General features: G+C 42.5%; 1 protein-coding gene across 5 annotated transcripts in view; it reads right to left on the bottom strand.

Annotated features, from left to right (window-relative positions):
* Positions 1-640: 640 nt before the first annotated feature.
* The window catches only part of CEP68 (centrosomal protein 68), a 37,284-nt gene continuing 16,442 nt past the window's right edge, over positions 641-21,482 (bottom strand). For all 5 annotated transcript variants that reach the window (XM_030196357.1, XM_030196359.1, XM_030196356.1 and 2 more), the window contains exons 5-7: positions 16,918-17,014; positions 6,550-6,719; positions 641-1,563 (exon numbers count right to left, since the gene is read on the bottom strand). In XM_030196357.1, coding sequence (XP_030052217.1) covers positions 1,513-1,563; positions 6,550-6,719; positions 16,918-17,014 — 318 coding nt within the window. In that variant the 3' untranslated portion in view covers positions 641-1,512. The remainder of the gene's footprint in view (positions 1,564-6,549; positions 6,720-16,917; positions 17,015-21,482) is intronic.

Genomic DNA, 21,482 nt, shown 5'->3' with positions numbered 1-21,482 from the left:
TTCTACTTTAGTATTTTTTTTTTAGGTTTTTATTTAAAACTTTTGCACTTAATAAAATGTTTGTAGTGGCCTATGATTAAGATAACCAAAGATTGTATAGATGACCAATAACCAAAGCACTATGAACTTGTTTTCTATACTAAGTAAAAGCTCTAATCCCCTCTACTACAAATACAAAAAAATTGGTGGTTCCTGGATGAGTGGTTAGGGTGGTGGACTTTGGTCCTGAGGAACTGAGTTCGATTCCCACTTCAGGCACAGGCAGCTCCTTGTGACTCTGGGCAAGTCACTTAACCCTCCATTGCCCCATGTAAGCCGCATTGAGCCTGCCATGAGTGGGAAAGCGCGGGGTACAAATGTAACAAAAAAAAAAAAAACCACTTCCTTTATTATGCTCCTGAATCCTCTTGCTCTATTTTTGTGCCACTTCCATACTGCTACAACCCCAGCTTCAATAACACCTAATTTTGAACCCTCAAAGAAGTCCTAATTATCAAGAAAATTAACACATTATTACACTGTAGTAAAGAAAGAGGATGGGATTTGATATACTGCCTGTGGTTTACATATTATATACAGGTACTTAATTTGCACCTGGGGCAATGGAGGGGATAAGTGACTTGCCCAGAGTCACAATGAGCTGCTGTAGGAATAGTTCTTCTGGCTTTCAGGCCACTGTACTAACCATTAGGCTACTCTTTCATCTAAAAGATAACCATGATTTAGATCGGTTCACATTTTTGAAAATAGAGAATGGCTGTACTTAATTATGTTTAATAGTTTCACTATTCTGATCATTTAATAGTTCCTTGCAGTTCCTAAGAGAAATCCACAGGTTATCATGCAGGATTTGTTCAACAGAGATAAGGTAAAACTACCAACTTAAATGTTTATTTTAAGAAAACTTTCACTGTTTAACAGGTTAGTGTAAGAAAGCATGTACAAAGCATCTGTTGTCGCATGCCAAATATACAGATGAACTCTGTAGAATGGGCACATGCCTAACTCGTTATTGGCTGTAGCAGAATCCAGAAGAACTGACCAAACCAGTGAATCCTGTCTGACCACAGCAGCTTCTCAGGGCCACAAAAATGCAACTCTCAAAATCAGTAAGTTGCAAGATTTCTTTTAGAACATGTGGGAAGCACATACAGTTTGGGCATAGGAAACAAACTAAGTTTTAACTAGGCCAAGCAGCCCACCACCTGCACCTAAGCCTCCTATAAGAAGTGTGTGCAGCTCTCTGCCCAGATCAAGGGTTTGCAGGTATCAAGAACACATGTGCATGCTTGATCAGTTACAAGAAAATGTACAAAAAATAGAATAGATGCTACTGTCTGGGGCATCTCCCTTAATTAAAAAACTACGAATTTAGTTAAGAAACAGCATTTTCCAAACTTTACAAAAATAAATTTGAAATAGATTTAAAATGTTAGACTCCCTCTAGTGATTTTGTTCATGTAGTTTAAAACCAAGGCAACGCTCTGGGACGCATAGGGTGGGTTCCATACATCACACGTCGAAATTTGTACTGACACGTTTCGTATTTGCTAAAGGCAGCATCTGACAGAAAAAAAAAGAAAGAATTATTTATTTATTAATTCATTCTCTCTTTCCAACCTTACTATATTGTTTTATTTATTCAATTTTACTATACCCCTTCATTAATTAATTACTTTTTAATTATTTATTTTATTGCAATGGTCAGACATTAGTACAGTGACAATAATAAAAACAGAGTAATCCAAACAGGAGCATGGCCACACCATGATAAAGAACCAGAACAAGATGATACAACATCAACCACACTCAGCCACTGCACCCAACCCTAACAAACCCACTGAGCCCGGTAATCTCATTGTTCATTCAAACTCAAACAGAACAACACAGGCATATCCCTGAAGCTCCCAGACACTCCCTCACACATATCTCCTCCCCGTCATACTAATCTTCCCTCCCCGATCAAAGCAGCTGGTAGCTACGGGGCATAGTGGTAAGGTGCAGAGCCAGAAATCTCTGCCACAAAGCCATATAATGCTGTTTGTCAATATGTGACAAGTACTGGTACGTTTTGATTTTAAAGCAAGCTAGCTCATGCATGGTGGCAAAGCGGTTTACATACTAATGCAAGAAAAGAAAAAAGAACTACAAAAATGCATAGAAAAGAACACATAGACATAAAAATTGCCAAACCTGATAATTCAAACTTCTTAAAGCAGTACTGCTGGACTGATCAAGTAGGGTAAGCTTGTTCAAAACGCTCAGCCTTCAATACTGACTTGTACTTTCATTAATAAAGTTCACTTCTTAAATAAAGAGGTAAGGAATTCCACAAAGACTGATCACTCCTGCCCATGTCAGCTCCAATTTCCCAGCGGCAGCCTCGCAAGACTACTGCTAGAGATTGTGGCAGCCATTTTGGCAGTGAAGAGGACACAGGCAGGAGCAACTGGCGATCGCTCCTGCCCTGCCTACCCACTAGGCGACCAGGTGATGGACAATAGGCCTGGGGAGGGAGGCAGTAAAGAGGGAGGAAAAGCTTGTTCTGTGCAGGGGGCCAGGCCCTATCTGCTCGTTATGGTTTTGGCTGAAACTGAGTAGCAAATTTCAGCTGAAGATTCGGTTTCAGTCACCCTCTACTGCAGTCTACATACATAATAAAAAAAATCAAATCCCACTAAAAAAATCAAATTAAAATAGAACAGCAATAAATAAATAAAAGCAATAGTAAATCTGGGCTTGCTAAGAACTGTCTCTTAAAACTTGGAGCAGAGAGGAATAGTTAAGTTACTTACCTGTATGCAAAGTGTTCTTCGAGGAAACAAGGCACATACTCTCACATATGGGTCATGTCATCCACAGAGCACAGTGTGAACACTGCCAAGTGACCAGGTCACTTTAAATCTTTTAAACAGTACCCCCACCGCGCATGCACAAGTTGCTTTCATGCCCGAAGCTCAAGCACAGGACCAGCAGTATAGTACTAAAGCTAATAAGACAACTCCAAGGGGAGGCAGGAGGGATGTGAGACTATATGCTTGCTGTCCTCAAAGAACACCTGCCAGAGGTAAGTAACTTAGCTTTCTCCAAGGACAAGCAGGCATAATATTCTCATATGGGACGCAGTAAAATGAGTTTATCTTGCTGGGCAGACTGGATGGACCAGGCTCACAACATAAATGAATTCTGCAATTTAGCAAGCTTGGTGGAAAAAAAGAAAAGGCTGGAGGGCGGAGTTGGCCTTTAAGTAGTAAAATGATTCTGCAGGACTGCTTGTCCAAACTGGCTATCTGGCATAGAATGCTGCTCTAGATAGTAATGAGCAGTAACGGTGTGGCTAGAAAACCATGCACCCGCCTTGCAAATTTCTTCAATGGAGGCAGAGCAGAAATGGGCTATTGAAGCTACCATGGTTCTGACATTGTGAGCGGTGACACTGCTGTGAAGGGTCACCCACCCTGAGCATACGTGTAGGAGATATAGTCAGCCAGCCAAGTCAAGATAGTACGTTTGGTGATAGGAATCCCTAATCTGTTAGGGTCGAAGGATACAAAAGCTGGAAGGACTTCATATGAGGTTTTGTATACTCTAGATAATATGCTTGAACAGGAATGAAGTGTTTCAAATGGAGGTCTCATGAGAGCGGTTAGGATAATATTGAGATCCCATTCCACCGGAGGTGGTTTGATAGGTGGTTTAGTGTGGAACAAACCTTTCATGAATCTAACTGACACAGGCCCCTGGAATATAATTCTAAACAGGATTTCTCCCTTATATAGTAACTGGCCCCACCTGGTGCATCCCAGGATGCACTGGGCGAAACAAGGTGCCACCATTTTGAAGATTGGAGCACCCGAGGCAGGAGCAAGTGGGATTTGCTCAGGCAAAACCACTAAATACCAGGGATTTCACTGTCTGTAATTGGGGAAAGGGGGGGTTTGAGGAGGGGGATTACCAGGGAAAATGTTTGAAAGTGTGGATGGTGGGGGGAGGGGAGGACGACACTAGACCACCAGGGAAATGATGAAATGTAGGTAGGGAGGAAGTTGGGTCACCGGAGAGGGGAGAGAACTAGTCCACCAGGGGTGGCCGACAGCAGGTATCCATAGCAGGGTAGATGGGTTGGGGAGGGGGAGAGGAGGTATCGGGAGGCATCCACTCCTCTCTACCACCAACTCTTTAATACTGCCCTGGACCTCACAAAAAAAAAATACTATCCTGAAGTAAGGCCATGCTAAACCTGTGGTAATCATGCGGGAAGTTTTGTGCATCAGCCTTTAAGTACTGTCAAATAACCCCCCCCCCCCCCCCCCCCCCAAAAAAAAAAAAAAACCATACACATACCATGTACTTCCCTGCAGTACTCAGTTAAGCTTCTCTAGTACTCGGCAAGTCCTCCAACTCGTTTCCCCCATCCAGTCTTTGTCACTCAGCCCTACCACCACCACCACTTATAACCCCCATCCACTCACTGAGCCTCCTCTTCATACACTGACTCATGGAGACCATCTCTGCTTCTTATAATGCTCTCATCCATTCAGACACATACAGTACCCTCCCCCCCTCAAACAATTCAGTCAATAAAGACCCCTATTACTTATTACCTCATTCCAGTCTGCCACTCACCACTGATCACACCCACAGCTTATTGCTGAAGGGTTGTCTGGTAAGGTTTGTCTCATTGCAGGTAATACCAAAATCTGCAATAGGGTAGTAGATGACGGCAGAAAAAGACCGGCATGGTCCATCCAGTCTGCCCAACAAGATAAACTCATATGTGTATACCTTACCTTGATTTGTACCTGCCTTTTTCAGGGCACAGACCGTACAAGTCTGCCCAGCAGTATTTCCCGCCTCCCAACCACCAGTCCCACCTCCCATCACTGGCTCTGGCACAGACTGTATAAGTCTGCCCTCCCCTATCCTCGCCTCCCAACCACCACCCCCTCTTCCCCCCACCTGCTCCGCCACCCAATTTCAGCTAAGCTTCTGAGGATCCATTCCTACTGCACAGGATTCCTTTATGCATATCCCACGCATGTTTGAATTCCGTTACCGTTTTCATCTCCACCACCTCCCGCGGGAGGGCATTCCAAGCATCCACCACCCTCTCCGTGAAAAAATACTTCCTGACATCTTTTTTGAGTCTGCCCCCTAATAGTGTAGATAACATGAGGAAGGACTTAGTGAAGCTAAAAGAATGGTCTAGAATTTGGCAGCTAAGATTTAATGCCCAAAAAATGCAGGGTCATGCATTTAGGCTGCAAAAACCTGAGGGAACGGTACAGTTTAGGGGGTGAAGAACTTTTGTGCACGAAAGAGGAGTGGATCTTGGGTGTGATCGTATGTGATGATCTTAAGAGGGCCAAACAGGTAGAAAAAGCATCGGTGAAAGCTAGAAGGATACTTGGTTGCACACCGATTGGAATGGCCAGTAGGAAAAAGGAGACGATGATGCCCCTTGTATAAGACTCTAGTGAGACTCCATTTAGAATATTGTGTACAATTCTAGAGACTGCCATTTAAAAGATATAAACAAGAAGGAGCCAGCATTTGTACTGCACTGGTCCCCCCAACATTCCAGGACACCAACCGGGCACCCTAGGGGGCACTGCAGTGGACTTCATAAATTGCTGAGCCCACCAAAACCCACTACCCACAACTGAACACCACTACCATAGCCCTTACGGGTGAAGGGGGGGCACCTATATATGGGTATGGTGGGTTTTGGAGAACTTGCTGTTTCCTCCACAAATGTAACAGGTAGGGGGGGTATGGGCCTGGGTCTGCCTGTCTGAAGTGCACTGCAGTACCCACTAAAATTGCTCCAGGGACCTGCATGCACTGTCATGGACCTGAGTATGACATCTGAGGCTGGCACAAAATATTTTTAAAGATGTTTTTTTGATGGTGGGAGGGGGTTAGTGACCACTGGGGGAGTAACGGGAGGTCATCCCCGATTCCCTATGGTGGTATCTGGTCATTTCGGGCACTTTTTTGTGCCTTATTAGGTAAAAAAAAAAACACTTCCGGGTGAAAACGTCCAAGTGTTCGTCAGGGACGTCCTTGTTTTTTTCAATTATGAGTCAAAGACGTCCAAGTGTTAGGCACACCCAAGTCCTGCCTTCACTACGCCTCCGACACGCCCCCTTGAAATTTGGACGTCCTTGTGACGGACTGCAGTTAGAGACGTCCAAAATCGGGTTTCAATTATACCAATTTGGACGTCTCTGTGAGAAGGACATCCATCTTCTGTTTTATGTCAAAAGATGGACGTCCTCTTTCGAAAATGAGCCTGATGGTCTTTATCTGCCTACATTTTTTTGTTTTTCTATGTCAGTGAAACATAGCTTTGTGCAATGTTTAGAGCATGCATTTTTCAAACTTGTATTCTTTGCCTGCCCAAAACAATCATACACAACCTTTGATCTGCCTTCCTGTGCTAACTGTGCTTTCTTTAGAGTTCTATTACATTATCTTTGATTTTCAGCAAAGCAAGTTCACAAAAGTCGGCACAAAGCCACATTCTTTCAGGATCATGTTTCTTACCAGACTGTATTCAAATTCCTTGCCATGGGCTTGCTGTGCTTCACTAGTCACTCCCAAGCTATTATCAGCGATGGTATCCATGGCCACTATAATTGAAGCATACAGCCGGTCTGCATGTCTCTCCAGCTCTTCTGGTTGTTTTGCAATCATTCCAAGGGCATCTTTCAGAACTAACAATTAAAAGTCAAACAAGAGGGTGAGTTTTCTACCAACAAACTTCAGCTGCCCAATATGAAAAGTAAATGATGTGACTGCAATGTTTCTTTTAATCTTAACCTGAGGTAGCTTTTATTATTTAATATAAGGACTTGAGCTACAGAATATCTGCAAAACAAAAAACATTATGTGGTGTTAGTGAACAGGAACTTGTGGCTTACTATTTCCTTTCACAATGTCACAGACCTCAGTTGATCTCTGGAAGACAGTAAGATAAGGAAATTCAAGCAGCACAAAGAAGCCTGAACCTAACCGCAAACATTTGGCAGGTGAAGAGCTGACACAGCAGGAATAGCTCCATAAATCCCCATAACTAAGCTCCTCTTCCTTGTACAGAAAACATAGAAAATGACAGCAGTTAAAGACCATCCCCTCGATATTCAGCCAACAGGGGGCACTGCTTTTGATGTCCACCACCAGCAATTAAATGCTGGGCCGTTTCCAGCAACTGGCATTGAATATCCGTTTTTATTTCTACTACTACTTATCATTTCTATAGTGCTACTAGACGTACGCAGCGCTGTACACTTGAAGATGAAGAGACAGTCCCTGCTCGACAGAGCTTACAATCTAATTAGGACAGGGCCGCCAAGAGGGGGGGGACAGGGGGGAAAAAATTCCCCGGGCCCTGACCACAGCAACTTAACTGGTTAAGCTGATATTCAGAACTAACCAGTTAAGTGCATATAAACATAGGCCTGCTATTTATGTGGATATTTTAATTGCTAAACGTAGCCAATTTGGCACTGAATATCCGTGCCTAACTGGCTACGTCGCGTAATATAACCGAACTGCGGATATTCAGTGGGAGATAGCTTGTCATCTCCTGCTGACTATCCGCGATTAGGTGATAAAATGCTCTTTAACCAGCCAGGAGCCATACCTGGCTGGTTAAATAGTTTTGTGTATTGGACCCTATGTGGGCTTCTTCTAATCCCTAAATTTAACAAAATTGACTGAATTTTAATATACCACCTTTCATACAGGTAGACAGATATTTGATCTAATGCAGCTAACAAGGAGTTGTTGAAGGAGAAGAAACATCACTGACGACTCTCCTCCTGAAGGAGAACAGTTCACGGCTACCAGCATGAGCAAGTCTCCCTGAACCCAGGAAAACTAGAAAGGACCAAGAATAAGCAGGCACATACCATTTTCATTTTTAAGACTACAAAGTTTTGACAGTGATGAAGCAAAGAATATGTAACATATAGCACACACATTTGATTTAAATATAGACAACAAATTCTAATATACAAGTTAATGCAGTTTGGGTCTTTATTTTTTCAGACCAATACTGAGACCTGTCTGGACTGGTTCCCAGCTACAGAATAGGTCCGTTAGTTATGTATTCTTCTGTCTCTTTTCTCTAGGTTGGGTTACAATGGAGCACATTCAGCAGGATCATGTTGTTATCAATTCCCACTGGGGCACAGAAAAAATGGGGATGAAATACAGATACCGGGAAGACTCAGCATTAGGGGGTCAAATCACAGGCAGCATGGGGCCTTGCAAAATCAAAAACAAGTGCCAAGTCACTCCCTGATCTCAGTAACACAGTAAGTCATATCAGAGCCACATCCCAGGTAAAGAATGCTTGTGTTGAAGGAAAGATGACTGGAGGGCTCTGATCTCTTTTTAATGGAACTGTGGAGATTTAATTTCTTTCCTGATGCGCAGAAACGTTTTTGGAAGAATATATATAATAAATTTCTGCCAAAAGTAAAATAAAGATTTTGTTTGTTCTCAATGGAATATATTAAAACTGGTAAAAATAATTTATTGGTCAACAGTAAAGGGTTTTCCATTTGAAACAGAAAAATGCTTTATTATGCCATTTAGTACTTTTGAAACTGAAATGAAGTATTATGGGGGCAATTCTATAACTTGGCACCTCCATTTAGGTGTGCCAATGCTGCGCACTCAGCACCAATTCTACAGTGGCATCTGTTTGCCATGATGCCAGTCCTCAAATCCAGCCCTCGAGGTTCACAACCCAATCTTGTTTTCAGGATTTCCACAATGAATATTTATAAGATCTATTTGTATGCAATGGAAGCAAATAGATCTCATATATATTCATTGTGGAAATCCTGAAGTAGGTTGTGGACCTTGAGGACCCCTGCATTATAGAATACTAGCGTAAACCTGAATTAGCATGCCTAAATTTAGGTACAACCATTTATCTCTCTACGTTATGCACATTAAGTTGGACACGCCCATAGCCCACCCATGCTCCACCCACATAATACACCCCCTCCTTTCTCTCTGAAACAGTGTGGTGCCCAGTGGCGTTCCTAAGGGGGGGGGGGTGCGGTCCACCCCGGGTGCACGCCACTGGGGGGGAGCCACGCGCCTGTTGGCTCCGCTCGTTCCGTACTTCCTGTTCCGGGGCAGAGGAAGCATGGAACAAGCGAAGCCGACAGGCGCGCGGCACCCCCCCAGCTGGTAAGCCGTTTTCGCCGGGGGGGGGGGGGGGGGGGGGGGGAGGGATGCACATCGGCGATCTGCCCCGGGTGTCAGCCACCCTAGGAACGCCACTGGTGGTGCCAACTCCTGCTTATTACCCAGGACATATGTAATATAGTTCTCCACATTATCACTAGGAGTTGTATCCAACATGGGAAAACAGATGCCCTTTCAAAACAGATGCCCTTTCTACCCAGATGCAAAATGGAAGTTTGGTCGAGCACCTGGGTGGAAAGTTGAATTTCTCCATAAACCTGGGAGCTCACTAAGTGAGATGTTACTCATTCAGTTTCCTCCAGCAAACTCGCATTGAACACCAAACTAGGGGGCCCTTTTACTAAGCCGCGTAGGCGCCTACGAACGCCCAACGTGCATCAATTTGGAGTTACCACCCAGCTACCGCATGGCACTTGCGGTAATTTCGTTTTTGACACACGTCCACTACATGCAACAGAAAATAATTTTTATTTTCTGGTGCGTGGCACAAACCGGGCAGTAATAGTCATTCTACCGCACTTGTTAACACTGTGATAAACACAGGACTACCCTACCCTGAGAAGGCCATCAGAGGGCGCTCTCCTAGAGAAAAGATTGAAAAATGCCATAATATAGTCCCCAGAGAGAGCTCCAAGGGGGCACCAGGGTAATGACCTGAAGGGGCTAAGAGGGAGCTCCAGCCAAGGCCTGAACAGGGGGACCTGGGAGGACCCATAGCAGAGGATTCCCCTTTAAGAGAAGGCCCACAGGAGAAGGCCCTGGACTCTTCCAGAACTAGGAGGAGGGGCCCAGAAAGGGTGTGGTGGGCTATTAGCAGCCCTATATAAAGAGCACCTCCAGAAGAGCTAGGGAGAGGAATTAGGGGATGGAACAGATGAAGCCTGCTGAAGAAGATCCCCTGGAAGCTGAGAGAGAAGGATTCCTCTAAAAACCAAGATGGTACTTACCTGGCTATGGATATGGTAGTAATGGAACTGAGTATTATTTGAAGTTGACTAACAGCTGTGGGGTGGATGAAGGACTGTAAAGTTAAAGTGAGTAATGAAAGTCCAGTCCACGGGAGGAGGCTGTTTTAAACTGAGACCCAGGTCTCCGAAATAAGTGGGCTCAGTGGAGAAGAAACAAGTTGAATGATCTGGTGGAAAGAAGTTGTTCCCCACAAGATTGGAACAGGGATGCTAATAGAATGGATTTGCATCTGCTGATTAATTTAAATATCTGGCAAAGCTGAGAAACCAGGATTATATTCCCAAGGAAGGTGTCAGGGGGCACATCAGGTATACCAGAAAGGTGATCTGTTACTCGAGGATACAGCAGAGAAGGATTCTAAGACGGGATGATAAATGAGGAACAGTCACCCTGAGTGAAAGAGGAGCCCCAAACATTGAGACTAGGATTAAAGGCTGCCATAAAAGAGACTTATCTCTGAGCTTTTCTCAGAAGCAAAGTGCTAATGAGCCCTGGCTGAGAGCTTGTGATGCTGGCTAGGAGCCAAAAGAGGGCCCTCAGCACTGATGAGAGTACCCCTGGGGGATTATAACACGTGTGACCTTACCACTAAGTCAATGGCTGGTGATAAGGTCTCAGATCTAAAATAGACATGCGCCAATTTTTATTTTACCTCACATCCATTTTTTGCAAAATTTTAAAGCCTTTTTTATGGGCATGCTGAAAAATAGATCTGCGTGTGCCCAAAACACACACCTACACTAGCGCAGCCCATTTTTCAGTACACCTTAGTAAAAGGACCCCTACGTATCTCTAGAGCAGAGGTTCCCAATAGACCTTATCAAACTGCCAAAATAACCCATTTCCATCACACTCCCTCTTACTCCCCCTCTCAACACACTCTCTCTCTTCTCCTGCTCAACACCACCAGTGTTTCTCTCTCTCCCCCTCCCCCCATTGCTGCTGCACTACTGTTCCCAACCCATGCAGGCTGCTGTACTGCGTTAGCCTGGTAAAAGTCAATTTACTATTATTAAGATGGACTTGGGAAAATCCACTACATCTTCCTGGGATAAGCTACACAAAATCAATTTTACTCTTGATATCATCAGGTACTTGTGTCCTGGATTAGCCACTGTTGGAAACAGGCTATTGGGCTTGATGGATCTGTTAATGGCAACACTTATGTACTTTAATGAATCAAAAATTAGAGGAGCACCTGGTCATACTGTGCCATATGTCTACATATCAAAATATTCTATTGTGGTATTAGCTTACTATTTGTACAACATTTGATTTAACTTTAATATCCACTTTGACTTACATAATAAAATATAAACCACGTTGGTTGTACAACCAAAAGGAGGTATATCAAATCCATTAAAAAGAATACTTGCTGCAGATTTATTTATCTCTGCTATTCAGCAGTACTCTATCACCACAACTTCTATTACAGATACGCACTTGGTTTTAGAACAGGGAAAGAGTGATAGTAAGCTAAATCGAGATTCTGATGGGGAAAAGGACTCTTAAGACCTATCTAGTCTACCCACTTTCATTCCTGGTGAATTGTCAGACTCCACTTAACCCCTGGCTTTCCCTTCACTCTTTTTGCAGCTGTGTTTATCCCAGTGTCTGTCTGTTTCTGCCATCTCAACTGGGAGGCCACTGCATGAATCCACCATCCTTTCTGTGAATATTTTTATTCAATTTCTTATATACCACTTATTATTCTAGTATGACCCCTTATTCTGAGCTTCCTCTCCTTGTATTTAGCAAAATTAAAAAAAAAAAGTCCACATCCAGAGTTTTCTAAACATATCTAAAACACTAGAGAACAGTCAGCTTTATTTCACAATTGCATCGAAGTGGCAAATATGTTTAAATTCTCCATGTATAATAAATGCCCAGCTAAGAAAACAAAGGCTTGTACAGTCTCTGAGCAAAACATTCCATATGTAAAATTCAGCAATAGAGAATTCTTCTGGCTGTCCTTGCCAGGCTGAGGTGGGCTTGGTGAGAGGAAATATTTGGCAGTTCCCATGTTTGTGTAGGATCCATGTGATATACCCTTTCATGTATCACACACAAATCTATCTAATGTGAGCACTGGAGAACTTGGGTAATCCTCATTGCCCTTGATGAATTTTTATTTCCAACTAATTTCTGGAAATGTCATCTTTTGCTTTGAACTGCTCTTTCTATTTGCATCAAATGAAGAGAGTGTTAATACATTTCTTGACCAAAGGGAGATTAAGTAACATATTACTTTTTTTTTTTTTTTTTTTTACATATTTTTTATTGTTGATCTTTCTTTCCAATTAGCGTATTGCTTGTTTGGTTCATTTCTGGTTATTGTTGACACCTTAATGAAGGTGTTGAAACAGCAGGACTGGAACTATGGTAGGGCAAGGATCTGCACATCAGCTTCCGGTCTTGGGGGACGGGGGTGGTCATGACTCGGGGGTGGTCATGACTCAGATGCCACAATTAGTTTCAGAGCTGCAAATCGCCTTGGCAATCAGACAGTATCATTCCAATAAAGTAATTGAAGGTACACTTTCTTGGGGGTAATGCCTCCAAATGGATTAGTTAGATGCATTACAAAAACATGGGATAATAGCAACTGTAAAACAGTAAAACATGGCCTGAGGGAAGGGGATCTAAGATGGCTGCCTGACCGGTTTGGTTAATAGACGCTCTGTTCGGTTTGGGCTACACTAATTATTTCCCCAAAATGCCACACTCCAAAAGAAAGGGAACGCTGAGGTCGGTTCCTCTGCCTACCTCAGCGTCTTCACCGCTCCAGCCGACATTGGAACGATACTACCCCGGTGCCTCCAGGAATTTGCAGGGAGAGGACCCCATAGCGGGGATTTCGGGAGAAGCGGCGTCCCCGCTGGGAGAAGAAACCTCCCTGTCTCCACCATCTTTCTCGACGGTACCTCCGTGTCCAGCGTCGAGAGCGGCCCTGGAGGGAAACCCCACTGACCCCGGAAGTGTGTCGGTTGGGGCGACCAGAGAGGACCCAGGCACGCAACAAACGGCGCAGAATGCTGAAGGAGCTGGAGCCTCTTCAGTGAAGAAACCGGAGGCGACTCTAGAAACGGTTTGGGGGATGTTAATCCGGATTAACTCAACAATTCAGAAGACTTCAGGTGATGTAGAAAACCTTAACGCTAAATTGGAAGGTTTAAAATTAACTGTAGACTCTGTTAAAGCAGATTTCTCAAATCAAGTAGCAACACTCCAAAAAGAAGTGGACTTAATTAAAGACTTCAAAAATGTAGTTGTTAAAGATAATACAGACATAAGGAGGAGAATGGAGCAGATTGAAAATTATAATAGACGCCTCAATCTCCGTTTCTTAAGTTTTCCTATTTTAACTGGGGTAACTCCGATGGATACACTTCGGAGATATTTGAATGAAATATTAAGAATTCCTCTTGAGGCCATCCCCCCCGTTTAATAAGTTATACTATATTCCTAGACCTAGAGGAGAAGTAAGAGGTGTGGAAGAAAAAGCTATCCCTGATTTACAGAATATATCTGATATACTGGAACAATCTACTGACACAATAATCGACAGAGCTACATTAATTGTATCACTGGTTTTTGAGCAAGACTATAACACCATCTTAAGACTATATTTCAGAAATGCTAAAGCCCAATTTTGTGGCTCTAAAGTCTGGATTTATCCAGACGTAACTAAACAAACCCAACAAAGAAGGAAAGCTTTTCTGGCTCTGAAACAAAAGACAATTGATATTGGGGGTTCTTTCTTTTTAGCGTATCCATGCAAGTGTGTAGTTAAGCTGGGTCAAACAAAATATACTTATTTTTTGCCGGAACATCTGAAATCGTTCCTAGAATTGAAACAACTGAAATAATGTATAAATAGACTTGGAGTTTAGACAGCCTTGATTGTGTGTTTTTTTTTTTTAACAGTTATTCCTGATAACTTCTCTAAATTCTTTTCCCCCTCCCAAAGATATGGGGTCTAAGAAAGGCTAAAATTATTTTTCCTGTATATTTTGAATTTATCTTCTTTATTTGTTGCTTCAAATAGTTTACTTCATTGTATATAATCTTGAAGATATGGTTATGTTCTTGTATTATTTTCTTGCCTGTATTTCCAATACAAGGGTATCCTTGTTAATTATAGTTAAAATAATAAAGATAAAGAATAAAAAAAAACAGTAAAACATAAAATAAATGTTGACAAAATTATGAGATCATACAGTGGCTAAAAAGAGCAATCAATCAAAAAGACGGAAAAAAAGTCTCAAACTTAAGTAACAGCAATTCTATAACTAATTACCAAGCTGTTATAAATAGTATCACAGGCAAAAAAAACTCTATCATATTAAACAATATACATTCAATAAAAACCACTGCAGATACAGCACTAGGAAAAGAACAAAATGAACTTATCTTTGCTGCTCCATTCCTCAAATCCGTTGCACTAAACAAAGAACAGCAACCAAAATCATAAAGGGGATGGGACTCCTCTCATATGAGGAAAGGCTAAAGAGGTTAGGGTTCTCATATGATCGAGGTCTACAAAATCCTGAGTGGTGTAGAATGGGTAAAAGTGAATCGATTTTTTACTCTTTTTAAAAAAGTACAAAGACTAGGGGACACTCAATGAAATTATATGGAAATACTTTTTTTTTTTTAATTTGTAATTTTAATGAATTTTACAAGAAACACTTGTACAGAAAAGGAGTATTACCATACCATACAAGAAAATATTTTATAAAGAAAATCTATTAAATGATAATTACTGCTAAAGTCCACAATTATAGGCAAGGCACTATTCAAAAATTGGTTAACATAGGAAAAAATGAATAGAACATATTCCCACTTATCCTATATATGGACATACTTTTAAAACGGGAGGGGAGGGAATCCAAGATGGCGACCTGAAGGGAGCACATCGAAGCAGCTCCTGAATTCAAATATAAGTACTTTATTTCCCTTTCAAACAAATTTATACCTCGAGATGCCTAAACAGAGAGGTAGGCAAAGACCAGGTCCTGCGGTAGCTGCCGCTCCTCTGGTTGCGACGATGGACCGCTTCGTTGTGTCGGGGCGGCAATTGGGCTGTGAAGCTTCGCAGTTGGACGAGACGGAGAAAGGAGAAACGTCTCCACAACTTGATGCAAACATCTCTTTCAGCCCAGAATTGAGAGCTCTGCCACCAATGCCTGCAGTCGAGCAGGAAGTCTTGGTACAGGGTAGTGATCCCTGCAGCAGGGCCAGACTCCAGCAATCGATTACAGAGTGCCCCAATGGGGAAAAGTGGTGATCTGCATGACGATGGCGTTTTGGAAGGAAATCTGCCGAGAAAGAGGAGGCTACTTCTGTGGGTACTGAGACTATTTCCTTAACACTGAGTAAGTCATCTTTATCTTCTAAACCTTCAACTATTACATTGGAAACAATTTGGGATGCCCTTTTGACATTGGAAACATCTTTCTCCCAAAAACTGGTGTTATTAACTCAGAATGTTCAAACCCCTAAGGAGACCATTTCTAAAATGGAGAAACAAATTAAAAATGTTGAAGAAAATTTTGAGAAAAGTGCTAAGGATATAGAAACACTGCAACAGGTTCAAAGAAATATCATAAAGGAAAATAAATGGCTGCAAAGGAAACACCCTAAAAACACCCAGGGAAAATCTGCTACAGTACAAAGAAAAAAAAGCCACAGACAGAATCCTCCTTGTAGTGACAAACAATCCAGAGCTGGAAAAACTGAGGAAAATCATAAGAGATCTACAGCCGCTACTCCAAGAGGATGAATTACTGAAACAGATATTCCCATCCCCACCAGTGCTGGCCTTCCGACAGCCACCCAACTTAAAACACAAGCTAATTAGAAGTAAATTCCCAACACAGACTGAAAAAGAAGAGAAGGGCACATTTCCCTGTAATATATCCAGCTGCAAGCTATGCCAAAACATTTCATAGGACCTCACAGTCATTCACAAAGGAAAAATATTCAACATAAAGGAATCTTTCACATGCTCATCTTCCAATGTGGTATATATCATTCAGTGTAAAAAATGTAACGAAGGATGCTACTATATTGGAGAAACAGGCCAGATGCTTAAGACAAGATTTAATCTACATAGACATCACATGAAGAAAGCCGGTGCCAGTCAGGTTCCCACCCCTGTGGGCCAACACTTTACAAGACTGGAACACTGTACCAGTGATTTCATAGTAAGAATCCTGAAAGGTAACTTTAAAACAATACAGGAACGTAAGACCTTTGAAGTCAGAATGATTGAATATTTTGACACCCAACAGACAGGACTTAACAAGGACCTGGGTTTTCTAGCCCATTATAAACCATACTGTTTATCACCCTCCTCTCACCTATCCACACCCATCCTGTTAGACTATCAATGAAATGCTTTGATGTCCCCATGCATACCTCCTACCTACCCAAACCCTCCCAGACTGTCAAAGTAATGCTTGGATGTTTCACTTATATATACTATCTGCTACCACATTTGCTTATTTCCGATCTGACGAAGAAGGGCAACCTTTGAAAGCTAATCAAGAAATGTATTAAGTTATGTCCAATAAAAAAAGTTATGTCCAATAAAAAAGGTATCATCTTATTTTCTTTTCCATGTTTTATTTTGTTTGATTTCTATTGATAACCTTTAAGAGTGGACTAACACAGCTACCACACCTCTCCACTTTACAATAAGTGAAATCTTACCTGGTACATTAGAGGACATGCACTGCAGAAGGGTCTTCCCAATTTCCAGAACAGTGGTAGTCAGCGTGTGATGCTTCGCAATGTCTTTCTTAAATTTCTAAAAAAAAAAGTTTTTAAAAATCTGCATTCCTGAGATTAATACAATTACACTTAAAGATCACATTTTTTAAGTTACAATTAAAACATGGGAACAAATAAGTAAAGGGGCATAGAAGTTGAAGTAGTTTCTGCTCCTCAGAAGTGCGTTCGTATAGGAATCTTGGACTGGCTCAGCTTTTAGAAAAAAAAGATTGCTTTACTTCGCTAAAAAATGTGTTCATATACTGGATACCTGGTAACAGACACGCAAAAGCAGTGAAGTTTGAACATGTTAGCAGTAGCACCAGTTGGCAAAGCTACAACCCTTTAAAAAAAAATTCTAATTTTCAAAAGTAATTTGCCCGGGTAAGTACAATTTACTAGAGCAGAAGGACTGTCTGAAAACTACCCATCCTTAACCCAAACATTACGTGTAGGGTTCCATAACATTTGCACTTAAAGTCACATAAGTTGAAGGCACTCCCAGGAGGCAGGTTTGTAGGTCAATAGCCAACAACCATTTGCGTGCCTATAATGGAAAAACCAAACTAATACGGATTCCATTGCTAAGCACTCTTGGGCTTGTGACAATGCAATTTTTACATTCTGCCTGTGTGTGTGTGAAGAATCAAGGGCAATAGGTGTATTCCTGCAGTGTACTGAATGAAGCCAGTGCCAAGGTTTTTAGTCTATTTCTGCCTAAGGAAGCATTAAGTGGTGACACGATCATTTTCAGGAAGTTTTGAGACTTCTGCATTCATTAGCTGCAATCTGTCTTTCTATAATGAAGACACTGAATATCCCATGTCCATATGATATGCAGTGTCTGATTGGGTCTGCTAACATCGGTGAACTCCGATCCTATCAATCAGAGACTATTTCCAGAGTTCAGACAGACGCCTTCTACACAGCACTGATAATGGAAGAGCTACTAATTTGTACAGAGAGAAACAGACTGGGCTTTTTACCATGTCACTTTGCTTTTCTGCAATTTTTCTTCCCTTCCTGGGCATCTGTCTCAAACTGGTTTTGCCAAATAGCTGAGGGAAGAAATACCTTGTGCTGCATTCCTAGGTAACATCAACAAGATTCACAAACTTGGATGCCGCAAATGCTGCTCACCATCTGAAAGGGAATTATGTCGGCTACCCTGTGCAGACACCTTCCTGCTACGGAGTCATCTGCCACAGAAGGTTGTATGGCTGTTTAATTTATTCTTCTCAGTGCAGGGTAGTCATATTCTGTGTTTGAAGTGTGAGTCAGTCTGTCTTATATTTTGGTCTTTGTACTATCAGGGATTCCTAAGTTGTTAAAAAGAGAACTTTTCTGGATTTGCCTTAGCAGTCTGCTGAGTCTGTAGTAAATCTTTGCTAGCAGGGAACTTTTTCTGTCAGTGTACTTATTGCAAGCCTAACAGAGTGAATTCAGGACCTGGAATTTGTGTACATAATACCACCCTAGGTATACAGACAAAACTCTGTAATGCATCTCCCTAGAGATTTTGGTTGGGGAAGAGAATAATGCACATAGATTGGATTATCAGGTTCAGGTTTATTACATTTGATTAACTGCCTACAGAAGGTAGACCATCAAGGCCGAGTACATACAACATAACCAAAACGTCAAACTTTGAAAAAGAACTCCATAAACATAACAGAAAAGAGAAGAGAAGAGAAGAGAAAGATGCTGTGTGCTACCATGACCCCGGCCCATACTCCCTCACAACTTGACCCAACCAAGCATGCAAATAAAAGTAAACAGTCTGGACATCCACATTAAACGTGTCCCAAAAAAGATGTGCCTTAAGCAGCTTCTTGAAAACAGACAAAGATTCAGATCACAAGGACAATGGAAGTTGATTCCAGAGCTCTGGGACTATCAGAGCACTGGCTATCAAATCTATGGCATTATTTTCTATAAAAAAAAAGGTGTAACCATCAGTAAGTGCTCTGTACCTATAGAATTTTTCAAACTGAGGGGCTAATGCAGAAAACTTCCTGTGTGATTTTAAATTTAAAATTATTTACTGCAGTATAGCAATCAAGAAAGGATTTCAGTGCAAGTGTTAACTCATGCAGAAACCCTTACACAGACCACATTAACATGCATGTTAATGCAGTCATTTACTATCCTGCAGCCATGCAGAATTAAAAAAATATATATTTCCCATGTTTTGTGCATAGGAAATTTTGCACCAGGTCCAGGGCAGTGTAGAAGGGTTGCACCCTGCCTTAAAATGCTTCCTGCACTGGCCCCCATCCCTGGTAGTGTAGTTGCCTCCCTCCCCCTCCCCAGTAAAGCTTAAAAATACCTGGTAGTCTAGTGGGCCTCCCACTCCTGATCTGGACCCCCTGTTTCAATCCCCCCGGCCCCCAATCAGCACAAAAATTGCTGATGGTTTAGTGAGCCTCTCCCTTCTCCCACCCCAACCTGCTCACCCTGCATGTTAAAAATACCTCCCTGGTGTCTAGTGGCACCCGCTAACCTTCCAACCCCCTTTTCAAGCCCCCTGGACTCCCGTACCTAAAGGCAGGAGCCATGCCCACTTGCTCCTAACACCTGGTGCCACCATCTCCAAAATGATGGAGCCCTACCTCACACAATGCATCCTGGGATGCACTGGGCAGGGACTGACAGCTATGATCAGCACTGTCACAGTTTAATGATGAGCTGTACAGCTTAGTGAGTAGCTGGCTAACACTTCCACACGCACTCTCCACCATTGCCATGCCCCCCCCCCCCCCAACTATAAGAATAATCCATTATCCCTGCTCAGCAGCTGATTCTGCAGACCATGCAGCGTGTGCCAGCCAGCATGCCCTACCATGTGGCAGATGCGAACAGGCCTACCTGACTACCTGGGCCTATGGCATCTCCACCATCCCGGTCTCTCTCTGGGTGTGGCTAGAGGGAAATTCCCTACTTAGCTCTTTACAATAGCATTAGGCCCTGACAAAAGGGCATAAAGGTAGCCAAACCAAATTAATTCATTTAATTAATTTATTTATTTAGGTGTATGTGCTGCCAAAGTGAGCTCTTTTGGAAAGCCTGGTAGCTGCAGGGGAAACGACTTGCGATACCTCCTTTCTGTGATATACTCAAACAGGGTGAATGGGGTGCAGGGGCCAAAGCCTCACACAGTGGCACTAAGAAGTGTGACTGGGGACTGTGGAGCCAAGCTCAGAGCTCAACCAGGTACGGTCCTGAGACTGTGACTTGGGAGTGGAAGTTAGGCTCGACCACACTGTGCGGCTGTGGCCAGAAGGTGCGGGAAGCTAGGCCAAGTACAGCAGCACCATAAGCATGACCCACCACCTACTGAAGGTAGAGAAAAATACTGGATTGTTCTAGGAAGCCCCTTGACATATGCTGATGTCACTGGCAGAATTCAGTTTTCTCTACCTCCACCTGCTAGTAGGAAGGGATAACTACCATTTGTGAAGAACAGTGGATCTGATGCTAAGAAAGTTTTTTTTATTTTCAAATCAACTGGACCTTTACGAGGCTACTAAATCATGGGTTTCACCCCAATCATCATCACTAGAAATCACACTCTCAACCCAGTTTTACTCGCTTCACTCATTCCTCCCACCCTGTCATTCTAACCCTCCACTCTATCCCTAGCAGTTTCCCTCTCTCATGTCTCCCTCTCATCTTTCCCTGCTATTACTCTCAATCCTCCATCCCCAGCGCTTTCCCCCTCAGTCACACAAGTATTTTCCTCCTCCTTTAGAGTCGATTTATGTGGCTAGAGCCTCCAGTATTTACCCAGAAGAAGTGTCACAGAAATCTCTCTCCTCACTTTCTTTCTGGAATGCCTTTCTGTGGTTGGGCAGTATAATAGTCTCAGAAGTCAGTGTCCTACCTGGAAGAGGAATTTTTCAGAAGTGCCACAGCTTCCTTCTGCTGTGATTGTGTGATTGTGGCTTCCTAGCATTTAGCACAACTGTACCTTCCTGCTGCTTTGTGTGGCAGGGTGGAAGCTGCCTCTTCCAGTTCAGCGCAGCCACAGCTGTCTCTCTGCAGGATCACCAAGGGAGAGGCCAGCCCCATTCTGATGACATCTAGTTACAGCAGTAGAGCCAGATAACATCACCAGACTATGGTGAGTTAGGGCAATTTTGGGGGTTTGTCGGTTATAACTGGAACACCCAACAGAACACCCCCAATAGGGAAATCAGGTTTTCCGTTACAACTGAGAATCCGAACCCTACTTATAAAACAAGAACAGGACATTTATTATGCTGTTAAAATAAAAAAGCTCATCAATGGTTTTACTTAATGTTATCTTTCAGTGTAACACAAAACAACATATGATAGCAGATCTAGTCTGCCTAATTTGCTTCCTCTTACAAGCAGGATTATTTTTTCTTAACTTACACTCTCTCCTTGTGATTCTGGGCAAGTCACTTAACCTTCCACTGCCCCAGGTACAAAATAAGTACCTCTATATAATATATAAGCCACTTTGATTGTAAGCGCAGAAA

The sequence above is a fragment of the Microcaecilia unicolor genome, chromosome 3 (genome assembly GCF_901765095.1).
Source record: "Microcaecilia unicolor chromosome 3, aMicUni1.1, whole genome shotgun sequence".
NCBI classification, from domain to species: domain Eukaryota; kingdom Metazoa; phylum Chordata; class Amphibia; order Gymnophiona; family Siphonopidae; genus Microcaecilia; species Microcaecilia unicolor.
Note: the sequence above shows the minus strand (reverse complement) of the source record. Positions and strands in the feature narration are given on the sequence as shown.